The 21248-nt window shown below is 41.0% G+C and overlaps 2 protein-coding genes across 2 annotated transcripts in view; one reads left to right on the top strand and one right to left on the bottom strand.

Annotated features, from left to right (window-relative positions):
* jakmip1 (janus kinase and microtubule interacting protein 1) overlaps window positions 1-6309 on the bottom strand; it is a gene marked incomplete at its 3' end in the record, with an annotated part of 30862 nt that extends 24553 nt beyond the window's left edge. The window contains exon 1 of the mRNA XM_079250117.1: window positions 6081-6309. The remainder of the gene's footprint in view (window positions 1-6080) is intronic.
* A 5850-nt stretch (window positions 6310-12159) lies between these two features.
* wfs1b (Wolfram syndrome 1b (wolframin)) lies at window positions 12160-20184 on the top strand. The gene is made up of 10 exons (XM_079250557.1): window positions 12160-12296; window positions 13244-13624; window positions 15031-15107; window positions 15283-15427; window positions 15564-15737; window positions 15838-15918; window positions 16050-16207; window positions 16881-17117; window positions 17263-17381; window positions 17576-20184. Exons 2-10 carry the CDS (start codon window positions 13246-13248, stop codon window positions 19116-19118), a joined length of 2913 nt encoding a protein of 970 aa, XP_079106683.1. The 5' UTR covers window positions 12160-12296; window positions 13244-13245; the 3' UTR covers window positions 19119-20184.
* Window positions 20185-21248: the final 1064 nt, after the last annotated feature.

Here is a 21248-nt window from a genome sequence, read left to right as displayed (position 1 = left end):
TGTCCTGGCTGACACGCCTCTGCAGCATCGTGTGGACATCGGGGGCAGTACCGCTGGATTGGCAGACTGGGGTGGTGGTCCCCCTTTTTAAGAAGGGGGACCGGAGGGTGTGTTCCAATTACAGGGGAATCACACTCCTCAGCCTCCCTGGTAAGGTCTATTCAGGGGTCCTGGAGAGGAGGGTCCGCCGGATAGTCGAATCCCGGATTGAGGAGGAGCAGTGTGGTTTTCGTCCTGGTTGCGGAACAGTGGACCAGCTCTATACCCTCTCTGGGGTCCTGGGGGGGGCATGGGAGTTTGCCCAACCAGTCTACATGTGCTTTGTGGACCTGGAGAAGGCATTCGACCGTGTCCCCCGGGGGCTCCTGTGGGGGGTACTCCGGGAGTATGGGGTACGAGCTGTCCGGTCCCTGTACGACAGGTGTCAGAGCTTGGTCCGCATTGCCGGTAGTAAGTCGGATCCGTTTCCGGTGAGGGTTGGACTCCGCCAAGGCTGCCCTTTATCGCCGATTCTGTTCATAACTTATATGGACAGAATTTCTAGGCGCAGCCGAGGTGTTGAGGGGATCCGACTTGGTGGCCTCAGGATTGGGTCCCTGCTTTTTGCGGATGACGTGGTCCTGTTGGCTTCATCTGGTCATGATCTCCAGCTCTCGCTTGGGCGATTCGCGGCCGAGTGTGAAGCGGCTGGGATGAGAATCAGCACCTCAAAATCTGAGACCATGGTCCTCAGCCGGAATAGGGTGGATTGCCCTCTCCGGGTCGGGGGTCAGGTCCTGCCTCAAGTGGAGGAGTTTAAATATTTCGGGGTCTTGTTCACGAGTGAGGGAAGGATGGAGCGTGAGATCGACAGACGGATCGGTGCGGCGTCTGCAGTAATGCAGACTCTGCGCCGGTCTGTCGTGGTGAAGAAGGAGCTGAGCCAGAAGGTGAAGCTCTCGATTTACCAGTCGATCTACGTTCCTACCCTCACCTATGGTCATGAGCTGTGGGTCGTGACCGAAAGAACGAGATCTCGTATACAGGCGGCTGAAATGAGTTTCCTCCGCAGGGTGGCCGGGCTCTCCCTTAGAGATAGGGTGAGGAGCTCGGTCATCCGGGAGGGGCTCAGAGTAGAGCCGCTGCTCCTTCACATCGAGAGGAACCAGTTGAGGTGGCTCGGGCATCTGGTCAGGATGCCTCCTGGACGCCTCCCTGGTGAGGTGTTCCAGGCACGTCCCTCTGGGAGGAGACCCCGGGGAAGACCCAGGACACGCTGGAGGGATTACATCTCTCGGCTGGCCTGGGAACGCCTCGGGATCCCCCCCGCAGAGTTGGCAAATGTGGCTGGGGAGAGGGAAGTCTGGGCTTCCCTGCTTAGGCTGCTGCCCCCGCGACCCGACCCCGGATAAGCGGCAGAAGATGGATGGATGGCATAGGCTTCACTTTTGACCACCGGCAGTTCTGTCCATCTTTTATATACTGTCTATGGTTAGCACACTGAAACCTCAAGATTTGTCCACACATCTCCCTTTGTAATCCTACTGAGGTTACTAGAGAGATTACATAAAAATTAGATATTACACTTTCATAATTTCATTGATTACAGGAACTATGATATCAAGTTAGTTTGGTAATCATGTAAGACTTAGTCTGGTGTTTTTGGTTGGAAGAGAGAAAAAAAATCAGGCATCTATATTTGGGTGACTAATCCACATAAACCAAAAGAAAAGTAGAAGGGTTTAAATGAATGGTTATTTATCCTCTTTCCTCATTTTTCCAGCTTAGGGCAGACATTTGTATTGCACATTTTGTTGTAGATGTGTTACTACAATGAAAACTATTCATTGAGCTGAAAATGGACTCCTCTAATCTCTTCTTGGAGAGAACTGTAACCCAGTAACCTTCCAGTCTTTCTGCTGACTATTAAATAAATAATGCACCGATTAGGGAGCTGAAGCATTACAACCACAGACTCTTCCGTCTACGCACTCCCAGTCATAGAACATATACAGATGGCAGAAACTGTTACCAAGGCAACTATGCTCTCAAAAACTCCCATCTTCCCACAGCAAAGGATGATGGGAAGAAGAAAAAAAAACTCACACAGAATATAAAGCACACACTTTTCATAAATGATATGGAGCCTGCACATGCCTGCTCACATGACACTGTGGTCCAGTCCCATCTGTAAGATGAGTTCATCTCACAGAGATAAGCTTTGATGCTGATGACTAAAGAAGCTTCAACTATATAATTTTTCCACAGCACATAGTGTAGGAAACGGTGTAGATGGGGGAGTAAAAGAATGAGGAAGCCTTTAAAACAGGCACACAGGAGGAAAAGGTTGGAGCAAAGAAAGGAAAAAACTGCAGACCTCAACCAGCCTCAACCATCTCCCCCTCTTTCCACTCACATTGCCTCAGCTCTTCCCATCTCTCATCCCCCCACTCACTGGCATGGTGATGTTACTGATCTCACTCTCATTCACATCAGAAAGACAGAGGCAGAGAGAGGAATCATTCACACACAGAGAGCACCGAGACAAGCACTCGTTTTTAAACTGAACAACTAGGGATAGACACAGCTGACTGGGATTCTCACAGAAACTCTCGTCGCTTATTCACAAGAAACAAACGTGCTTTTATATCAGGTCAGAGTTAGCTTACATTGGTTTTTGCATGTATGCTTGAATATATTGTGTACATTTTCAGCATGTTGATGCCTGTCTAAGTCATTAAGGGACTCCTGTGTAACCAGGCTGAAACACATCAGAGCTATCATAAGACAGTTTCATGGGTTTTTCTTCTTAAGGTCACAAAAGGTTGAAAGATCCTTTATCTGCATCACATTTCCTCTGTGATCTGATGTATGTCAATCATTTGCACATGCAACATGTTTAATCATTTTCCTTTCTACCACCTAAATCATTGCAGGTTTAGTTTAGAAGATGTAATTTGTGGTACTCTTACAGTGAGATGGATTTCTGGTAATTTTTCTGCCAACGCTAACTAACAGTAGTACAGATACAGTAGTACAGATGTGTTAAAAGAAATAAAATGTTACGTTTTGCAGTACATATGATAAAAGTACGTGTACAGGCAAAAAAAAAAAAAAAAAAAAAAAACAGCACCTATAATCCTGTCAAATTCTCATGCCACCACATGTTCCCAAGATGCAAACCAGCCGCAAAATCTCAAAGGTACATAGCTAATTGAAAACCAGGAATGTCACATGGGAGACTGGAACATTTTATGGGGGTACTGTGAAGTTAACAAGCGCAGATGCAAACAAAAACCAGCGTAGGTCATAGACTTTAAATTACCTCGTCCAGCCCAAGTACAGACTGTTAGTCAAAGTTTAATTTTGCTGGAAAGCCTGAGAGTACCAGTAAATGTTTCAACAGACTTAACTGAAAACCTGTTGTTTATCAACCCTCAAAATCACCCAAGAATAGCCGATGTTCCTAAATAAATTACTGTCATCATGACACATTAAATCAGTTAAGTGAATTTTTAGCAGAAAAGATATGAGAGCTGCATAATGAATAAAAAAAAAATCCACCTTCAAGTATTAGTTAAAAGTGGTGAAAGGAGCTAAAAAAAACTAGACTGTGACTGCATGAAGTAACCGATGATGAAACACTGAATGATGCAACACCGCTGGAGAAATGTGCTCTGACTTTGGCACCATGAAAACTTCAACAATATAAATGTATCTGCTGCCATCAGTTAATGTAAGAAGAGTTGACACATGGAGTTTACACTTGTACCTGGCTAAAGTAACCTGATGTTTTTATTAAATGCTGGCATTAGTTCAATTAACCAGTACTTTAAGAATATATTAAAAAGGTGAAGAAAAAAAACTCAAAAAGTGCACGATATACACATGATGGTCACCAATTTGATACAAAAAAATATTCATTACAATTATATTTACAAAAGGTATTTTTTATACTTCTCAAAGGAAATATAATTCAACATGTTTGGCAGACAACGTGTGTGCAGTGGCCACAAACTTCTTACACCCTTTACAGCAGGAACTCCTCAAAGTCGGACAGACCACACACATGCACAGTGTCAAACATTAACTAAACATCAGTGTAACATAAAAGCTCCATTAAATATGCAGGCAAACAAGCTTAAACAAAGGCTCTTTACTTCTCTGGTTGGTTTAAAAATCAACAGTGTGGGCGTCGACTCGCTCGTTTATATATTAAAGGTTCTCCTGGTTGTACCACACATTTATTGCACCAGCTAGTCTCACACTCAGAGATATGCCTTTAAATTTCAGTCAGATCTGCAAATTGTAGAGTGACAGAACAGGTCTCGCAACACTCCAGATGTCTTTCCTTGGTGCACACAACACACACACTGGCTAGAGACTTAAGACACGGTAAGGATGGCTCTGAGAGGGGAAAATAACTCAGCCAAGACAGCATATAACCTAAAAACTGTCGTGCCTGAGGAGTGACCACAAGTAATGACTGGTCAACCCAAACAGAAATGCAAAATGTCTTTCTTCCACTTGTATAGTATTGGTAGTTGCATTGCCTTGGCTCTGAACGTTTTGAAATGTGTTATAATTATGGTCATTCTTTCTATTCAGTGCTGGAGGCATTGTGCGTTTTGAGTCTGAGCAAGTTGATTTTCAGTGTGTGTATATGCTTTTGAAAGCAGGAGTGCATGCAAGGATATGTTAGCAACATTCACCTCATGCCTTCTGAAATACATAGCAGTGCAGCAATAATACACTTGCATATTCTTATCTAAGGTTATGACAAAGGTCCAGCAAAGAAGTAATAGTATTTGCGTTTATTATGTAAAGCACTTTGAGCTGCTTTTGAAAGAAAATGTGTTATATAAATAAAGTTTGATTTGATTTGATTTGAATAGTCCAGTGGATTATTCTGGTGGCAACTTGTCAGTCAGAGCAATACACTGAGGAAGGCAGGGATACAGAGAGAGTTAGGATTATGAATGAAGAATAAGTCGTACAAATTCTGTTCGTGAGAGTAGAGTAGAGAAAAGCTGAGTGAGATGAAAAGAGGGGGAATATTATGAGTCCAAGTGAGTCTCTGGAATATTACAGTCAAGGCCAGTGTCAGCTTTGAATAAATGTTAAACAGCCATGAACAGACAGTGACCTCTCTTTTATGTTACAGTGATTATAGCCGTTTTCAGCCCTGTTTGACTCTGCTCACTTAACAGCTAAAACTTAAAGAGTATAATCACCACAGCATGCATCATAGCCTTTGATCAGACAGGAGTGAGTGAGCAACACATGTTGACCGTCCACCAGGACACATTTACAAGCCTCCAGAGCCGCCAGATACTACTGCAGCTGTTATGGCAGTGTTTCTGCCAATAAACAGGGTGGAAAGACAGGCCACGACCAGGATATGAGGCTGCTTAAAGGAACATACTGGGAGAGGTCGGCTTAATGTGATGTGATCAACACTCTAATAGGTTGTCAAATAGGACATTAAAGTGTAGACTTCTGCTGGAGGGTGCACCTTCATACTGCTGACAGCCTGTTTGTCCGGCTTGCCAACCACACCCCGCGGCGACATGAGAGGGGCTGCTGCTGCAGCATCCTCCAGCCACGGAGGACTGGTGTTCTCGCCCTCAGTCTCATGGTTGATGTTTCAGCTTAAGTCATGGCCATGTACATTTACACCGAGCAGGACATATTTTATCAGTTGTCTGCCTTGCAGCGTGGATGACAAGCAAAGGAACCGCTGATCAGATAAGGAGGAGGGCATTAAAAATAGTTGATCAGTCGCGTTATCATCACCGCTCATGTTTCCACTTTGGCTAAGTGATCACTCAGAGATCTCACACGGGCTCAGTATGCAGGCATGTTATTCGCATCTTTCTGCTGGCTACATACCTTGCAGTTATAATAAATTTTTTAAAAAAAAACTCCACACACTGAAAGCCCACGATGAGAAACCCCAGTGGGTGTCCCTTACTACACAGCTAGCTGAAATGAACAGGGGACAAAAAAACAGACACCGGATATGTCTCACGGCACTTGTCAGCCTGTTTCCCCACAAGGAAGTTTTATAGTTTCACAAATCGAGAAAAAAAAAAACTTACCTGAAATGGAGGTCCAGGCCTGTGGTCACAAGTGGCCTGATGATGTTGAAATGTCGGTGCTTTACATCCAGGAGAGGGTGGGCTTCGGTGTGAAGCATTCAGTCCAGCCGCTTTTCACATGCGGAGCTCCACTTTCTGCACACCAACATGCACAACTTTATTCCTTACAAACTGCACACGTTTTCTGGTAGTTAACACCAAGACTGAAGCTGTATTTCCGCCACTGACAACAGTATCGTCAAGCAGCATACTACCAGCTCCAGCCCTCTTCTCCCCTCGCCCGCTGCACGTTATTTTTCTCCACGCCCACACACACACACACACACACACACACACACACACACACACATACACGCGTTTGAGTGCTCACGCTACGTCATTCGTTCCTATACATTTTACCCACAGGAGTAAAATAAATAAATAAAACCATTCTTACCGTCTCTACGTAAACGTGGGAGGGAAGCCGGGAGGGCGTCGCCTGTAGCGTGATAGAAGTGCGACACCTGACTGCGTGTTCAAGGATGACACCGCGCGCGGTAAATGCGTGGACACGCAGCCGGTGCGGTAGAAGAATAAACGCAACGTCAGGCTGAACGGCAACACACACACACTGATAACATACCAGCAGCAGCGGTCTCTGTTAGTGTTATAGATTACTCTCGTTCAAACCTATCTGTAAATATTGTGTAATAGTTCATATAGAAAGACAAAAAACGATAACCTGACAACAAAAATGGTCCTTTCAACAAAGTCTGTAAATGTAGTCTCACTATACTTAAAACATTTTTTTATTTTCCTGCCCTCCTGTTAGCCTTTACCTTTCCCATGTTGCACCCTAGTATGGAAAGCTTGTTTGCTAAAAAATAAAAAAAATACTGTGGTTCATGAATTACTAAGATTTTATTTTTCCTTAATTTAGGGTGTGTGTATTGGAAAATGCAGTTGATGATGCATTCAGATGTTTCATAGATGGGGTGAATACCCAGTACACTCCCATCTATACTTACTGTACTTAGAAATGATTACACAATTTACCTCAATGTCTATTCAGCAGGGGAAATCATCAGGAAACAGAATAGGAAAGAAATAGCCTCATGCCACTTTTTATTTGGTGTAAATTTATGCCTTTCTTTGACTTGTTTGAACTTTGCTTCACACATACATGAGAAAAGTGAAAGAGACCTTGAACTAATTCGCAGGTTGTACATATCTTGCCAGTGTCCAGGCTTTGGAGTCTTGTGATTGAATACATGTAAGTGCTTTTGAGGAAGACCCAAATATTTATATTTTTCTCCTCCAGTTCTGACAGATTTCATCAGTGTGTATGAGTAGGCTTACATCTCTCCCTGTCTGGGAAATTTTAGACCACCTTATACTTCTTTGCACATTTTCTGTAAATTTGTCCATTGTTTTTCTGAGGGTTTTGTGAATATAATATATGAATATGGCATAAAGAATCCACCTGATGTTGGAAATCAATTAAACATAAAACAGTGATATTAAATCAATAAAGGCAGAAGGAGGATACAGGAAAAACAAAAGGATATCTGTGTGTGGAGACCTGTCCAATAGGATCAGATCATAGAGACGAAAAAAATATTATATCTTCTAATAGACTGTAGCTAGTATAGAATAGCTACAGTTTTTAATCAGTATAATTTGTTTATAGTTTATCTGCAATTTTTTAGTTCACCTTTAAAATTAGTTCAGTCAGGATTGCACATTTTAAATCATTCCACACATTTAATTTATTTTGCACCTACTGTCTTAAAAAAGAAATATATTGATTATATATTACATTTTCAGTATATTTTATTGCATTTTGTGCATGATATATAATTGTCAGTATTTGAACATTTTATGACAATGACAATTATGCTGATTATGATTTATGATTACAGTACAATTTAAAAACCAGACAGATTTTACTGCATCGGTTTGAAAAGACTTTGCTCTTAAAAAGAAGATAGTTTACAAAAGTCATCATTATCTCACAAAACATCCCTGCATTTCCTCTGTATGTCTTCTCATCTACTGAAAAGCTTCGCCTGCAGATTTTGTGGGTCTTGAAACTATTTTTTTCGTATCTAGGACAATATGACTTGTCAAATCCTAAAAGTAGGTGAAATAATTGGACAATATGAAAGTGGTGTGAGTGTGACCCAGTTTCCATGCGGATGCATTACTTACGCACAGCTGCCTGTCTCTGCCCCTCCACACTGAGCCTGCCAGTCTGCCATTCAAGAGCAGCTACAAACACATACTCACTACTCTGTAACTGCAACATATGCAACCTATTGCTGCAAGGCACTGTGGGCCATGAGAACTAAAGCACATGGTCAGGCCTGAGTTTCAATGGGGTAGATCATCTATTTTACCACAACTGCATATTGTAGGCCTTTGTGGGGCTGCACTGTATTCACATGTGAGCATTTTTGAGTGAAATAAAGCAGACAAGAAAAGAGAGTGAGTTTTGAGTATTAACAGGCAGTCTCATGTTTCTGCTGAGGCCAGCAAAACAGTCCTAAAGATGGAGAGATAACATTTTTAAAAAAACAAAAAAAAAACACAGAAATGGGTCCTGTTTTGGTGTGGTGGAAAATTGACTCAGGGACCAAATGTGTGTCAGAGTTTGATAATTGTTTTGCCTGAAGTTTATATGTTTCCTCTCTCCATGTCTGTCGCTCTCTTGCTCTCTCTCTCTCTCTCTCTCTCTTAGTTTTAGGCAGCATAATATTTTATCAGTTTGTTTGGGCACCTAGTCCCCTGAGAAAATAACAAGAGTACAGTTCACAGAAGCAGGATAAAGAAAACCTTTCCAACTGACGTCATACTAACCTTGTGACAAAGCCTTGTGATTCCTCGCCTTTAAGTATAATAGAAACCTAAGGTGTAGAAGATAACAGTAATGGTGGTGTTTAATGTGTTAATCTGATGGAAGTTATAAGTGAACACACTGAGCTGATGTTATGTCAGCATATTATTTTTAAGTTTGTTTTTGCACATTTGCTCACTTATGAAGAGCACAAGTCAGGACTGATTGTTTTATGAACTTAACATAATCATCTTATTTTTAGCATATCTATGAGAGCTGCCAACAACGAGCTTACCGTATTCATGCAAATGAGCTGATTAAACCTACTGCAGCTTTTAGGGATGGCCTAATGATATTCAGATGAGACAAAAGAATCAAATTAGGAATGAGTGAAGGTAACCAGTCGCCTTTATAGGATTTAGTAGAAACGTACAGATGCAGAGGCAAATACATGAAACAGCATCCACCTCTCAGCCCATTTCTACAGCCACTGACCTATTTTACACAAAAAGTGCTCATAGTGATGTAACACTTTCATATGAAGGTAATTAGGCTTCCCGACCATGAGTCACTGTTAGTCAGTAAACTCTGAGTCTGATGTTCCATGTCCATACCCCAAATCCTCAATTCAACTGGTTTCAAAGTTTATTTGATTTGTTAACTTTTTATAAGAGAACACAAAACAGAAATTGGCTTAGTTATGAGGTGTATAATGGCAAAGTTGCTGTAAAATCAATTGAAACTGCTCAAGGGCTTAAATTTTCACAGATATAGTGACATATTTTATTCTCAACACCCACAATCATACAAGAAGATTCCTAAGATAGCCAACAAAGCAATAGACAACAAATCAGATGAGAACAGCAAGATAATTTGTTTTGTGTACCTGACTTGTTTAATAAGAAAGTTCTTTTTAATCAGTCTGTGTTTATGAGAAACAGTTTTTTATCAACATAGTCATCTTTTGTTAAATTTTCATCTTTACATTTGTACATGTTCAGACACGTTCCTCTTAAAAAGTCATTACTTTCCCTTTGTTCTGATGCTTTGGTTGCCTCTCTTTCACACAGATTCCAGAATAGCTGCAGATCAGTACACAGGAATACGTACAGCAGAAGAGTTTTTACCTGGACATGTAAAAACTTCTAGTGAGCTGGACAAGAGTTTAAACAAATAGATTTATACTGAAACAAAGGATGTGATAGAGTGGGACACTTAACAGAGGCTATGTGCTGTGATATTTTTAGCCAGTCCAGTAAATTGACTCTTATTACTCCCTTTAGGCCTGAATGTACAGCATAGTGTGAGACTTTGTTGGTTGTTAGCATTCTGTTGACTGCAGCTTCTAGATTATTTCCCCACTGAGAGAAACTTGAAAGGCCAGCTGCCTCTGCACGGGAAATACTCATCTTCATTGCAGTCAATAAAGTATTTTCTCATATATCAATATTTGTTACTATGGTTACTGGTCATTTGTCATCTGTTTCATCCCACGTCCTTCCTCATTCTTGAAGGAAATGCTGGTGGTGCCCTTCAGTCAGAGAAACAAGGAGACATGTGGTACAGAGAAATTTAAGGTGATATAGAGACCAAAAACAAACTGATGCATTATCAAAAGATTGTTCCCATTTTTAGTAAGGTATGGCCACTTGACAAAAGCTGCAAGTGTTGTCCATGACTGCCTCAAAACAAGGCTGTTTGGGAATGACAGCTCAAACAGCATTTGGCAAATCAAATAATTCAGATCCATAACAAGCTCATTGTAGCAAATATGTGTCTTAAGCTTTCCTAAGCTAAATTGAGATGATCCAGTAAGTGCATGCGTGTCTAAACCCATTCAAAAGACTGATTGTCTAATACAAATTGAAGGTGTACATGTGACGGACCAAAACCAAAGAAAGGGAGCTGCTTATCCTCTAAAGTGGATTGTGTTAATCTACTAATCGAGATGCATTTACATAACTGCTTCAGTGCAGCTGGATTCAGGAAATTAGGACCCTCATTTGCCATTATTTTCTCTCACAGTGTGGTTCTTAGTCTTGTTCCCAGACTTGAACTTCAATCTCAGTCTTTCCCCTGGGTCCTGGTCTTTAATGTACTTTAATTGTCTTTTCCCCTTCCTGCTCTCCCATCTGACCATTTGCTGAAAGTATTCCAGACTTTAATGTTTTAATGTTTTTTTTCTGCTGATGACAATTTGCTGTGAATGTTACCAAAATGTCATACACATCGTAACAAATGCTACTTTGGTCTTGAAGTACAAGGCTCACATTGCTTTTGAATAATACATTATTTATTGCAGTTTCAGTCTGCTTCTTGAGATAATAATTGCTTGTTTTTAGTGTGCATCATGTGATTACACGGTGTTGCTGAACAAACACTGAATCCAATTGTTGTTGGGTGTAAGCATCTTATACTAACAAATGTCACTTTGTGCCAAATCTGGCTTGTTCTCACAAAAAAGTATGATTCTGCCCTTCATACCTCAACTAAATTACCTTTTAAAACTTTATAACATCATTAAAATAAATGTAATACATAAAGAGATTGAGAACACAGTTGTTTGGAACAGATTGAATGTATTTAATCATAGCTTTTGTTCATAATAATGGGTTTGCTTTAAACCAGTAGAGGGAAACCTTGACCCTCATCCTGCCTCTCACTATATTTTCCTGTTCCACCACACCTGATTCCAAATGAGTCACTGTACAAAACTTGATAAGACTGTGGGAACCCTTTGATTTGAATCATGTGTGGTGGAACAGGAAAACATCAACGAGCTTGCAGGATCATGGCCTTCGTGGACCGGGATTCCCTACCGCTGCTCTAAACAAAACAAACAAAAATGCTTAGAATAATCAACAAAAACTATAACAATGTGAAGTGTCGCCATCTCCTGGCTCAACACTAAACTATACTATATGGGGGAAATGATAGAAAAGGAAATAATAAACAAAAAGCAGATTAAACTCACAGTTGAAGTTACACAGACTCTTTAAATCCGCTTTGGGTTTTGTTCTTTTAAATAACAATTTAAAACAATATTAAAACAACTAAACTGAAACTAAAGTTTTCGATGTTTGATTATTCTAGTCTGAAAAAAAAATATTTGAACTTCCTGCTAATGTAACCAATCAAATTCTATCTATAAGTGTGAGTCATTGTTGTAACCCAATCAGAACCCGCAGGATTAAAGTAGGCGGGGACATTGACCTCAGCAGCTGACAGTGTGAGCTGCGCTTTCGACTGTTTGGATGGAATTTGACCACACAGATATGACAGGAGAGGACAGGCGGATTTCATTGACCGGAGAGGGGAGAATGTCTTGAGAAGCTTAATAACGATCCTAAAATATTTTCTAATTATTCGAAGGATTATTTTAAGTTGCGTTGACGGTCAAGGTGAGCGGTCATCAAAATTTAAATGTTAGCATTAGCAGCAACTTTGCTGCTAAGGCTACCTGTCCTTGCTATCAGTCTGTTAAATGTCTGTTTCATCACATTGTATTGTATCATCATGGTGGAAAATAAGCCCCACAATAAGATTTTTGGCACGTCCACTATATGGCGAGGACTCAGTGAAATCACATGTTGGTGGTCAACACGGGGTTCCCTGAACAGCAACAAGATACTTCACGTTTCTAATCAGTGCTTGTCAGGGATGTCACCTTCTGGTTATAGTTGCCCAGGACTCGGTGGGTGAAGTCTGAAATAGACTGCATGACCTTTTACTAATGCTGATAACAAAAGCTTGCTCACAGAAGAGAAAAGCTAAATGATTGTGAAAATAGCCTGGATTTCTTTAAGGACCCAGCTGGTGAGATACAGTGCTGGTTAAAAACAGACTGGTAGTTTCTTAAATCGGAGCTTTGTTGCAACTTATTATTTACTCTATTATTTTTCATCACTGATAAACAGACTAAAGACACTATAGAAGTTTATCAATCGATAAAAATGGTTTACAATTACATAAATACCTTTATCTGTGATGTTGACACACAATGTACAGATTGGTTTTTAAAAAAACACAAAAACAAAACTTGGTATACTCAGTGTATAACAAAACCAGAATACGTGAAAATGTCTAGAGCAGACTGATCGGATGTGTATTCAAATGGTAACTTGGTAAGTGAAAGTATCCTTGACAACAGGTGTTGTCTTCTTAAATCACTTTCCGTCAGCTGTTTGTCCCTGAACAGTACTCCCTGCTGCTGCTGTTCTCAGCTACCATGCTATCAGTGATATCATTTTAAAATTGTGGTGCTATTTCTTCATATTCTGTTTAAATTTCCATAATGGTAATTCAACTTGGAAACATATTTCTTTCTTTTTCATATGTATATTTTCAGCCATGGAACCTTCCGCTACTGGAAACCCATCCACTCCAAACCTCCCCCCTTCCTCTCCCACCACCACAAGACCAAACCCTTCCTCCCTTGGCTCATCTGCTACCACATCAACCCCAGATCGGCATAAATCTACAGTCACAATGCCAACACCTCCAACCACACCCTCATCTTCTCCCTTCACTCCCTTGCCTAAGACCTCTCCAAATCCTTTATCCCGTTCATCCTCCCTCTCCACACTGACATCTTCACCACTGCGGCAACCCACCAGGAGTCTCTCTCAGCTGGGCAGATCTCAGCTTAATGCAGCCTCTACAGGGAATCTCCTTACTGGATCTTCTGCTGCTGCCACAGCGCCGCAACCCCCTCCCACACCTGAACCAGGTGAGATTCAAACACAGACCTTTGACCTGAAACAAAAACTGTTGTTTCACTTTGTTCTTGACCGACAATCAGTGCGGCCACCACTCCCAGGCTTCTGCATTCACTGCAGTGTCTCCATGACAACCATAGACATTAACCACAACATGTAAAGCAGCCTCTCTCATTATGCTCGCTAATGGGGAAAAGCCGATCTCACCTTTCTTCTTTTTTTTTTTTTTTTTCTGACTGACTGAATGTAGCACGTAGACTGCACATGGTTGGAGATCTTTGCTGATCTGGAAATGAAACATATCATGCTATGAAAAGATACGAGGAAGTATAAATATGCATATTTAGTGGAAAATGTGAAATTTGACACTGCAGGCATTTATTTAGGACCATATTTTCTTCACTGTCATACCAGTTTCCAAAAAAAATACTTAAGCTTGTGTCAAGAAATGTAAACCTGATTTTTAAAAAAAAAAAGATTTTTTCCAAATTATGTAATTCAGTTTAAACTGGCGGAAAATACTAATCACTAGAGAAGCCAGCAGCTGCTGTTGCCTGTGCTAAACAAATAGTTATTTAAGGGCTCAAGCAGAGGGCTAAAGTATGAACAGCATACCAGGAGCATTGGTAGGCAACTCATGTAAGTCACTGGATATCTTTAGTATTTTCTTTAGCTTCTTGAAACACACACACACACACACACACACACACACACACACACACACACACACACACACACACAGGCTACCACCACAACTAACTAGTACTGCTTTACATGGTAAATGTGACACTTTGTTTTTACTTTAGTGGAAAGAGGATTTGAGAGAATCTGAAGTCATTAGCAGAAAGGTCAAGCTATATAATTAAGAATAAGTCTCATTGAGGCCAAAGCTGTTTCTGGAAAGAGCTTTGGGATCATTTTTCACTGATATCTGCACTCTACTGGTTTCCATAAACCTATTTGTGCTTGCTTGGATCATGTGTGTACCAAGTATATAAAAGGGAAGGGTAAGTTTAAAAAAAAAAAAAAAAGTCATAAGTTACCAGGACGTATTTGTCAAGACAAGAACAGAACAGCAACACAAGACATTCAGTGCCTGTAACTTTTATATGCTTCCCATACTAAAGTAGAATTTTATTTCTTCATAATCATCAGATGTTTTTATGAAGAGAAGATAAAATAATAACACTGCACAAAAGCTTTAATCATTAAAATGAAAACTAATTTAAACAAAATCTATAGCTTTTGTTGTGGCTGCAATGTCTGGTTTCAGCACAGAATCAATACTTAAGCATGACAAATGAAAGCATGACAAAAATATTGTGTTTCCACACACGTTAGTATCAGCTTTGAGCAACTTCCAGCATAATGTAAAGAGCCATAAAATCTTTGTTCAGAGAAGGATTTTCCCTTTCAGAGGAGCCAGACGAGGATGTCAGTCTTGAGGATTTGGCGGAAAAAGCAAAGTCTGGTGATGCTAAAGCACAAACAAAGGTCAGTAACAATGAACATATGGTAAAAACTGTTGACTTTGGAGGCCATATGGTGAAGATGGAAAAGCCTTAAGGATAGATGTATATTTAGAGTGACATTGAAAACAAAGACAGGTCAAAAAGTTACAGTAATTGCTTGTGTTGCAGTTTTAAGAGTGGTGTGTGTGTATGTCTAGATGGGGCGTTACTTTCTGGCAGTGGCAGAAGAAAGCGATGAAGAGCTGAACAACTGTACAGCAGTCTCATGGCTGGTACAAGCTGCTAAACAGGGCCGCAAGGATGCCGTGAGGCTACTGCAGCAATGCTTAGCTTCCAGGAAAGGTATCAGAAGTTCCCACTGCTACTCTACATCTTTAGCTGCTCTCAGTTTGATTGGAGTAAATAAATCTGGATGAAAACAACATTTGGTTGTGATTCTTGTGTACACTTTTGTCTGCTTTTTTTTTTTTTACTCCAGGCATCACTTCAGAGAACTTTGAGGAGGTGAAGAAGTTGTGTACAGAGACCCGCTATGAAAGAGGAGTTAGGAAGGCAGCTCTGCTCATGTTCTGGAAGCTAAACCCAGAGAAGAAGAAGTCGATGGCCGTTTCTGAGTTGCTAGAAAATGTTGAACATGTCCACACAGAACCAGGTACAAGAGAAAAAAATACATAACTCAGTTTTTATAATGTTCATATTAAGAAGTTGATTTTTCTATTAAACATTTACTATCTTCTGTTCTCCATCTGCAGGGAAGCCTGCCTTTCCTGGCCCACTCAACAGCTCTGCTAAGAAACAAAGGCGAGTCCTGGAGAGGATGGTCAGTTGTGAGGGTATGTGTGTGTGTGTGTGTGAAACATGGCTGCTTCCACCAGTGTTAATATCTTGTCGTGCTGCTGACCCTCTGTCAGACTCCTGAAAACAAAGCTACTGGGAGATCAACATTTTCTCTACTGCTTTGCAGCCTGCTCGCATGTGGGTCCTGACGACTTTATTGAGATGACAAAGAAGTATGCTCAGGGAATTGCACCTTCATCAGTCATGGCTGCTGCCACAGATGACGATGATGATGATGACGACATGGTAGTGAAGAATCCAGATGAGTTGCCGCTGCATCAGAAGGTGGGAATATTTCAGTGTGGTCGTCTTGCTAGCCCGTTACATGCATTTTTTTTTTTATGATTTTTTTTTTAATAAGTTCTGTGCAATTTTGGAAAAGTGAAACATTCTGATATCCTATCTACATTTTTTCTTACCTTTTGTTTCTTCGAGGTTTGGGAGAGTTAGTGACCGGTCTTTGCTTTAGCTTTTTTAATTTGTATTAATATTCTGTAACTGCATCATATAGGAGCTTTTGTTACCCTGGTCTGGTATTTTTGCTGAGCACGGTTCATGTTATTTTATTTATGTTTGATAAATAAGGACTGACCATTTATAATTATAGCCTGAAGAAGTCCATTTTTGGGTTATTGTTCATACATTCATTATCTATACTGTTTAGTTAAATTAAGGGTCGCGGGGAAGCTGGAGCCTATCCCAGCAATCATCAGATGAGAGGTGGGGTACACCCTGGATCGGTCTCCATTTCATCACATGGCCAACACAAAGACAAACATTCACACTCTCTATCATAAGATGATTTATTTAGCGTTTAGAGGGATCAATTAGCCTAACATGCATGTGATTAGATGGTGGGAGAAGGCCGGAATACCTGGCCAGAACCCACACAGGCCACTGTATGAACCCCCACTGGCTGATGCTCAAACCAGTTCTCTTCATGTCTTGTTTCCACCAGCTGCTAAAGTTCCCTCTGTACACCCTGCTGGAGATAAAAGAGCACCTCATTGACTGGGCCTCGCGAGCTGGCATGCAGTGGCTCAGCGCCCTGATCCCCACCCATCATGTTAATGCACTCATCTTCTTCTTCATCATCTCAAACCTCACCATCGAGTTCTTCATCTTCCTTATCCCCCTGCTAGTTTTCTACCTCTCCTTCTTCTCCATGATCATCTGCACGCTGCGTGTATTCCAGGTTAGTAATGACTTACATCTTGTCCAACTGTAAATGAAAGGTTGTGGACTTTTTTCAGACAGTTATGTAGCTTTAATTTAATGTTGACTAGAGACAAATGGGAAAAAATGTATATTTTTATACTTTTTTTTTTTGTCCTTGACAGAATTCAAAGGCGTGGGAAAATTTCCGGGCTCTCACAGACCTGCTTGCTCACTTTGAGCCTGCTATTGATCTGGAGCAGGCTGAAACCAACTTTGGATGGACACACTTGGAACCGTATCTGTAAGTTTAAGCAGAAACATACTTTTACTTTGGCTCTTGTTTTTTTTTCCGTGCAATGAATGAAGAAACATGAATAACCTGTAAAGATTTTATGTAAACTCTTCATCCTCCAAGGAACAAGGTCAAAATATGTATAAACGTGTCTAGTTTTTATCCAAGGTGACTTAGACACCCCTTGTCTTTATTTTTTTTAGGTATTTTCTCCTCTCGGTCGTATTTGTGGTTTTCTCTTTCCCTGTTGCTGATAAATCCTGGATCCCTTGTTCCGAGTTATCCGCCGTCGCTCTCTTCTTCACCGTCACTGCCTTCCTCAGCCTGCACGCCTCTGCTCAGCTCTTCACCCGTAAAGCCCTCCTCACAGAAGTTCTCTCTGGAGCGTGCTCCCTCACACGCCTCCTTCCAGACTCCATCTGGTTCCTCAAAATCTTTGGGAGGACATTCATCACAGTGCCTCTGGGAGATATCGTGGTATTAAACCTGGGAATGCCGTGCCTGCTGTACGGACACCTTTGCTATCTCCTCTTCCGGATGGCCCAGCTGAGAGGCTTTAAAGGCACCTACCTCTGCCTAGTGCCCTACCTGGTTTGCTTCACCTGGTGTGAACTCTGCTTGGTGTTCCTTAATAATGCCTCAATCATTGGTCTCATTCGCACCTGCGTGGGCTACTTCCTGTTTTTATTTGCACTACCTATACTCTCATTAGGTCTGGCCGCAATGCTCATGATCCAGCTAGTGCAGTGGTTTCTCACTCTGGAGCTGACCAAGATGGTGGTCACCCTTACTGTTTGTTTTGTGCCGATAGTGCTGAGGCTTTGGACTCGATTCAGCCTTAACCCTGTCGTGGTTTTTCGGTCTTTGTCACGGAGCAGCATTGTAAAACTCATCCTGGTGTGGCTCAGTGCAGTGGTGCTATTCTGCTGGATGTACGTCTACCGGTCCGAAGGCATGAAGGTGTATAACTCTACCCTGACATGGCCCGAATACAGCAACCTCTGCGGTCCTCTGGCCTGGAAAGAGTCCAACATGGCCCAGACCCAGATTCTCTGCTCTCACCTCGAAGGACACCGTGTCACCTGGACAGGACGCTTCAAATATGTCCGTCTGACTGACATCGAGAACGGGCCGCAGTCGGTTATCAACTTGTTGCCTGTATTTGTAGGGAACTGGATGCGTTGTCTGTATGGTGAACCTTATCCTCAGTGTGACGAGGGGAAAAACGCCACCCATGAGGCCCAGCCACTGCCTGCTCCAGCTCCTCCTCCAGAGGATCCACTCTGTAAACTTAAAAAACTTGCCAAGCATGAATGCCATGTCAAACGGTTTGACCGATACAAGTTTGAAGTCACGTTGGGCATGCCGCTGGAGAGGAAGACCAAGGATGGGACAATCGTAGAGGACGAAGATGCAACCAAGGACATAGTTTTGCGAGCTAGTAGTGAGTTTAAATCAGTGTTGTTACACTTGAACACCGGCAGCCTGGTGGAGTTCAGCACCATACTGGAGGGGCGTTTAGGTTCCAAATGGCCTGTGTTTGAAATGAAAGCCATTCACTGCTTGTCATGCAGGGACGCCCCAGTTCCCATCCGCAGGCAGTACAAGATCGAACATGACTGGAGGCGCACAGCTCAGAGTGCCCTCCAGTTCGGTTTTGACTTCTTCTTCAACCCCTTCCTGACAGCTCAGCTAGAGCAACACTTGGAGGCAGAACCAGAAACTGTCACTCAGGAGGTCATGTAGTCGAAGAAAACAAATGCCTCATAATAATGATATAATAATACTAACGAGTGGTCTTTTTATTGCAATATTGGTGCATTACTGACTGTAGGAAAATGGAACAAATCCAAACATTTGCAATATTGACAGAGTGTGTGTGTTTTTGTTCTTATAGCTTTTGAGCCGTAATGTGATTTTTTTTTTTTATTTTTTTTTTTTTTTTAAAAAGCAAGCAGAATCACAAATTGATGTGGTACAACTGCCAAACACTATTAGGGAACGTGAAGATTTCTTGCTGTGTTTGTTCTAAACATTTAATCTGAAATAATGTGTGTGCTCACCGTAATGGGCCTGTTAATGAAGACAATTTTGTTTGCCTTACAAACACTGTTTCACACACATCCTTACATCTGTTGGTCAACGGCCATGACTCGGTTTGTGGCCAAAAGTCTTCAGTGTTAAAATTCTTCAGTTTCCTTAATGAAGTTGATTTAACTAGTATTCTTGTTGCTTAACTGAAAGTTATTGACGGAAAAGCTGCTTGTCAGCCTTTTGATTTTTTTTTTTTTCTTTTCTTCAATTTGACACTATTTAACCAGTGAGTCCTGGTTAAACTAACTGGGTTTTAAGTGCCTTAAATACATGAGCTGAATTCATACATAATTTTGGAGGATCTTCTATGGATTTCTGCATCTGTAACTAAAAAAAAATGTTAGCTACATGTGAGTGCTGTTTATCAGTGAACCAAGTTTCTCTCAGTTTCTTGTGTGTACCTTTTCATTTGGCGTTTGTCTTCATCTCTGCTGTGCAGGGATTTAATTTACTGTGTACATAAAATTCCTGGGTGATGATGCTGTGTTGGAATTAGGATGTCACTGCTGTTTTCTCTACTGTGACTTCTAAATATGATAAAACATTGACATTTTGCTGTTTTTATTTAACATGCTTTAAACATAACTTCAGATGCACAATGAGGTAAAACTACATACACCCTGCTTCCATAGGAAATAAGATAAGTGAAGCATCCCATGCCTGCTACTCATCCTCTGTAGTGGTCATAAATTCTTGATTTAACTAGTATTCAGTAATGTGAGCCCCCTTTTTTTTTTTTTTATAAAGGCATATGCCTTTTTTATGGTCTGGGTTATTTAAGTATATGTTAATGCAATGCAACAGAGGAAAAACATCAGCTTTAGATAAACAGCTGTTGCTGTTTATCAGTTTAGGAAAGGTTACAGGTGCATTTACACACAGTTTGTAATCCATCAGTTTACTCCAGGTATTGTTCTCAAGTGAAAAATATTCAGGATAGTTGCTTAGATAGACTGCTAGTAAACCAGGAGCTATATCTCAGACTCTGCAGGCTGTAGTTTAACTGTATGGCACTGCTATTAAACGTGTAACAAGAAGGGCTTATTTGCAAGGTTTGCTGGGAGAAAATGTATTCTTTCTAAAAAGAATATAGTTGTATAGTTTAGGTTTACAAATCTAATCTATAAGCAAATTGCAGCAGACACACTGGTCTAAGATGAATTGAGACCACAATACTCAGCAGCATTTTTACCTAAAACCAAATGCCATATAAGCACAAGCTGTCATACATGGTGGTGATAGAATGATGATTTGGAGGATCTGGACACCTGACCATAAACTCCTCTGTACAGAGAACTGTTTTAGAGTCCAATGTGAGACCATCTGACAGCTAACTCGGTGGTAAATGCAACAGAACAGTCATGCAAACACAGCAGCAAGTATAGAAATGAATGGCTGAAAAAGAACAGATGTGTTGCAATAGCCACAAGTCCAGACCCCAGCTTGACTGAAGTTTGGCAACGGGGGCATGAAAAGAGCTGAACAGACACAATATCTGCAGTTTTCAATCAACTGAAGCAACCATTACAAGAGTAGTTGGTCTTAGTTTATCTGATGTGGGAGACTGATGACATTATATAGAAAACTTCTGCTTTAAGTTCTAGCTGCTGATGAATGATGGGGTGAACTTAGTTTTGCCTCACAGTTACTTCATTTGGCTTTGCTTTAATTAAATTATACATATTTAGCAAACTGTTGAAAACCTGTAAGGAATAAATGATTTTATGCTGATATGTAAAACCTTATAACTAAATCTGGATGAGCTTTCTTTTACCCAGTAGT

Source organism: Telmatherina bonti (genome assembly GCF_933228915.1).
Source record: "Telmatherina bonti genome assembly, chromosome: 12".
Classification (NCBI taxonomy): Eukaryota; Metazoa; Chordata; class Actinopteri; order Atheriniformes; family Telmatherinidae; genus Telmatherina; species Telmatherina bonti.
Note: the sequence above shows the minus strand (reverse complement) of the source record. Positions and strands in the feature narration are given on the sequence as shown.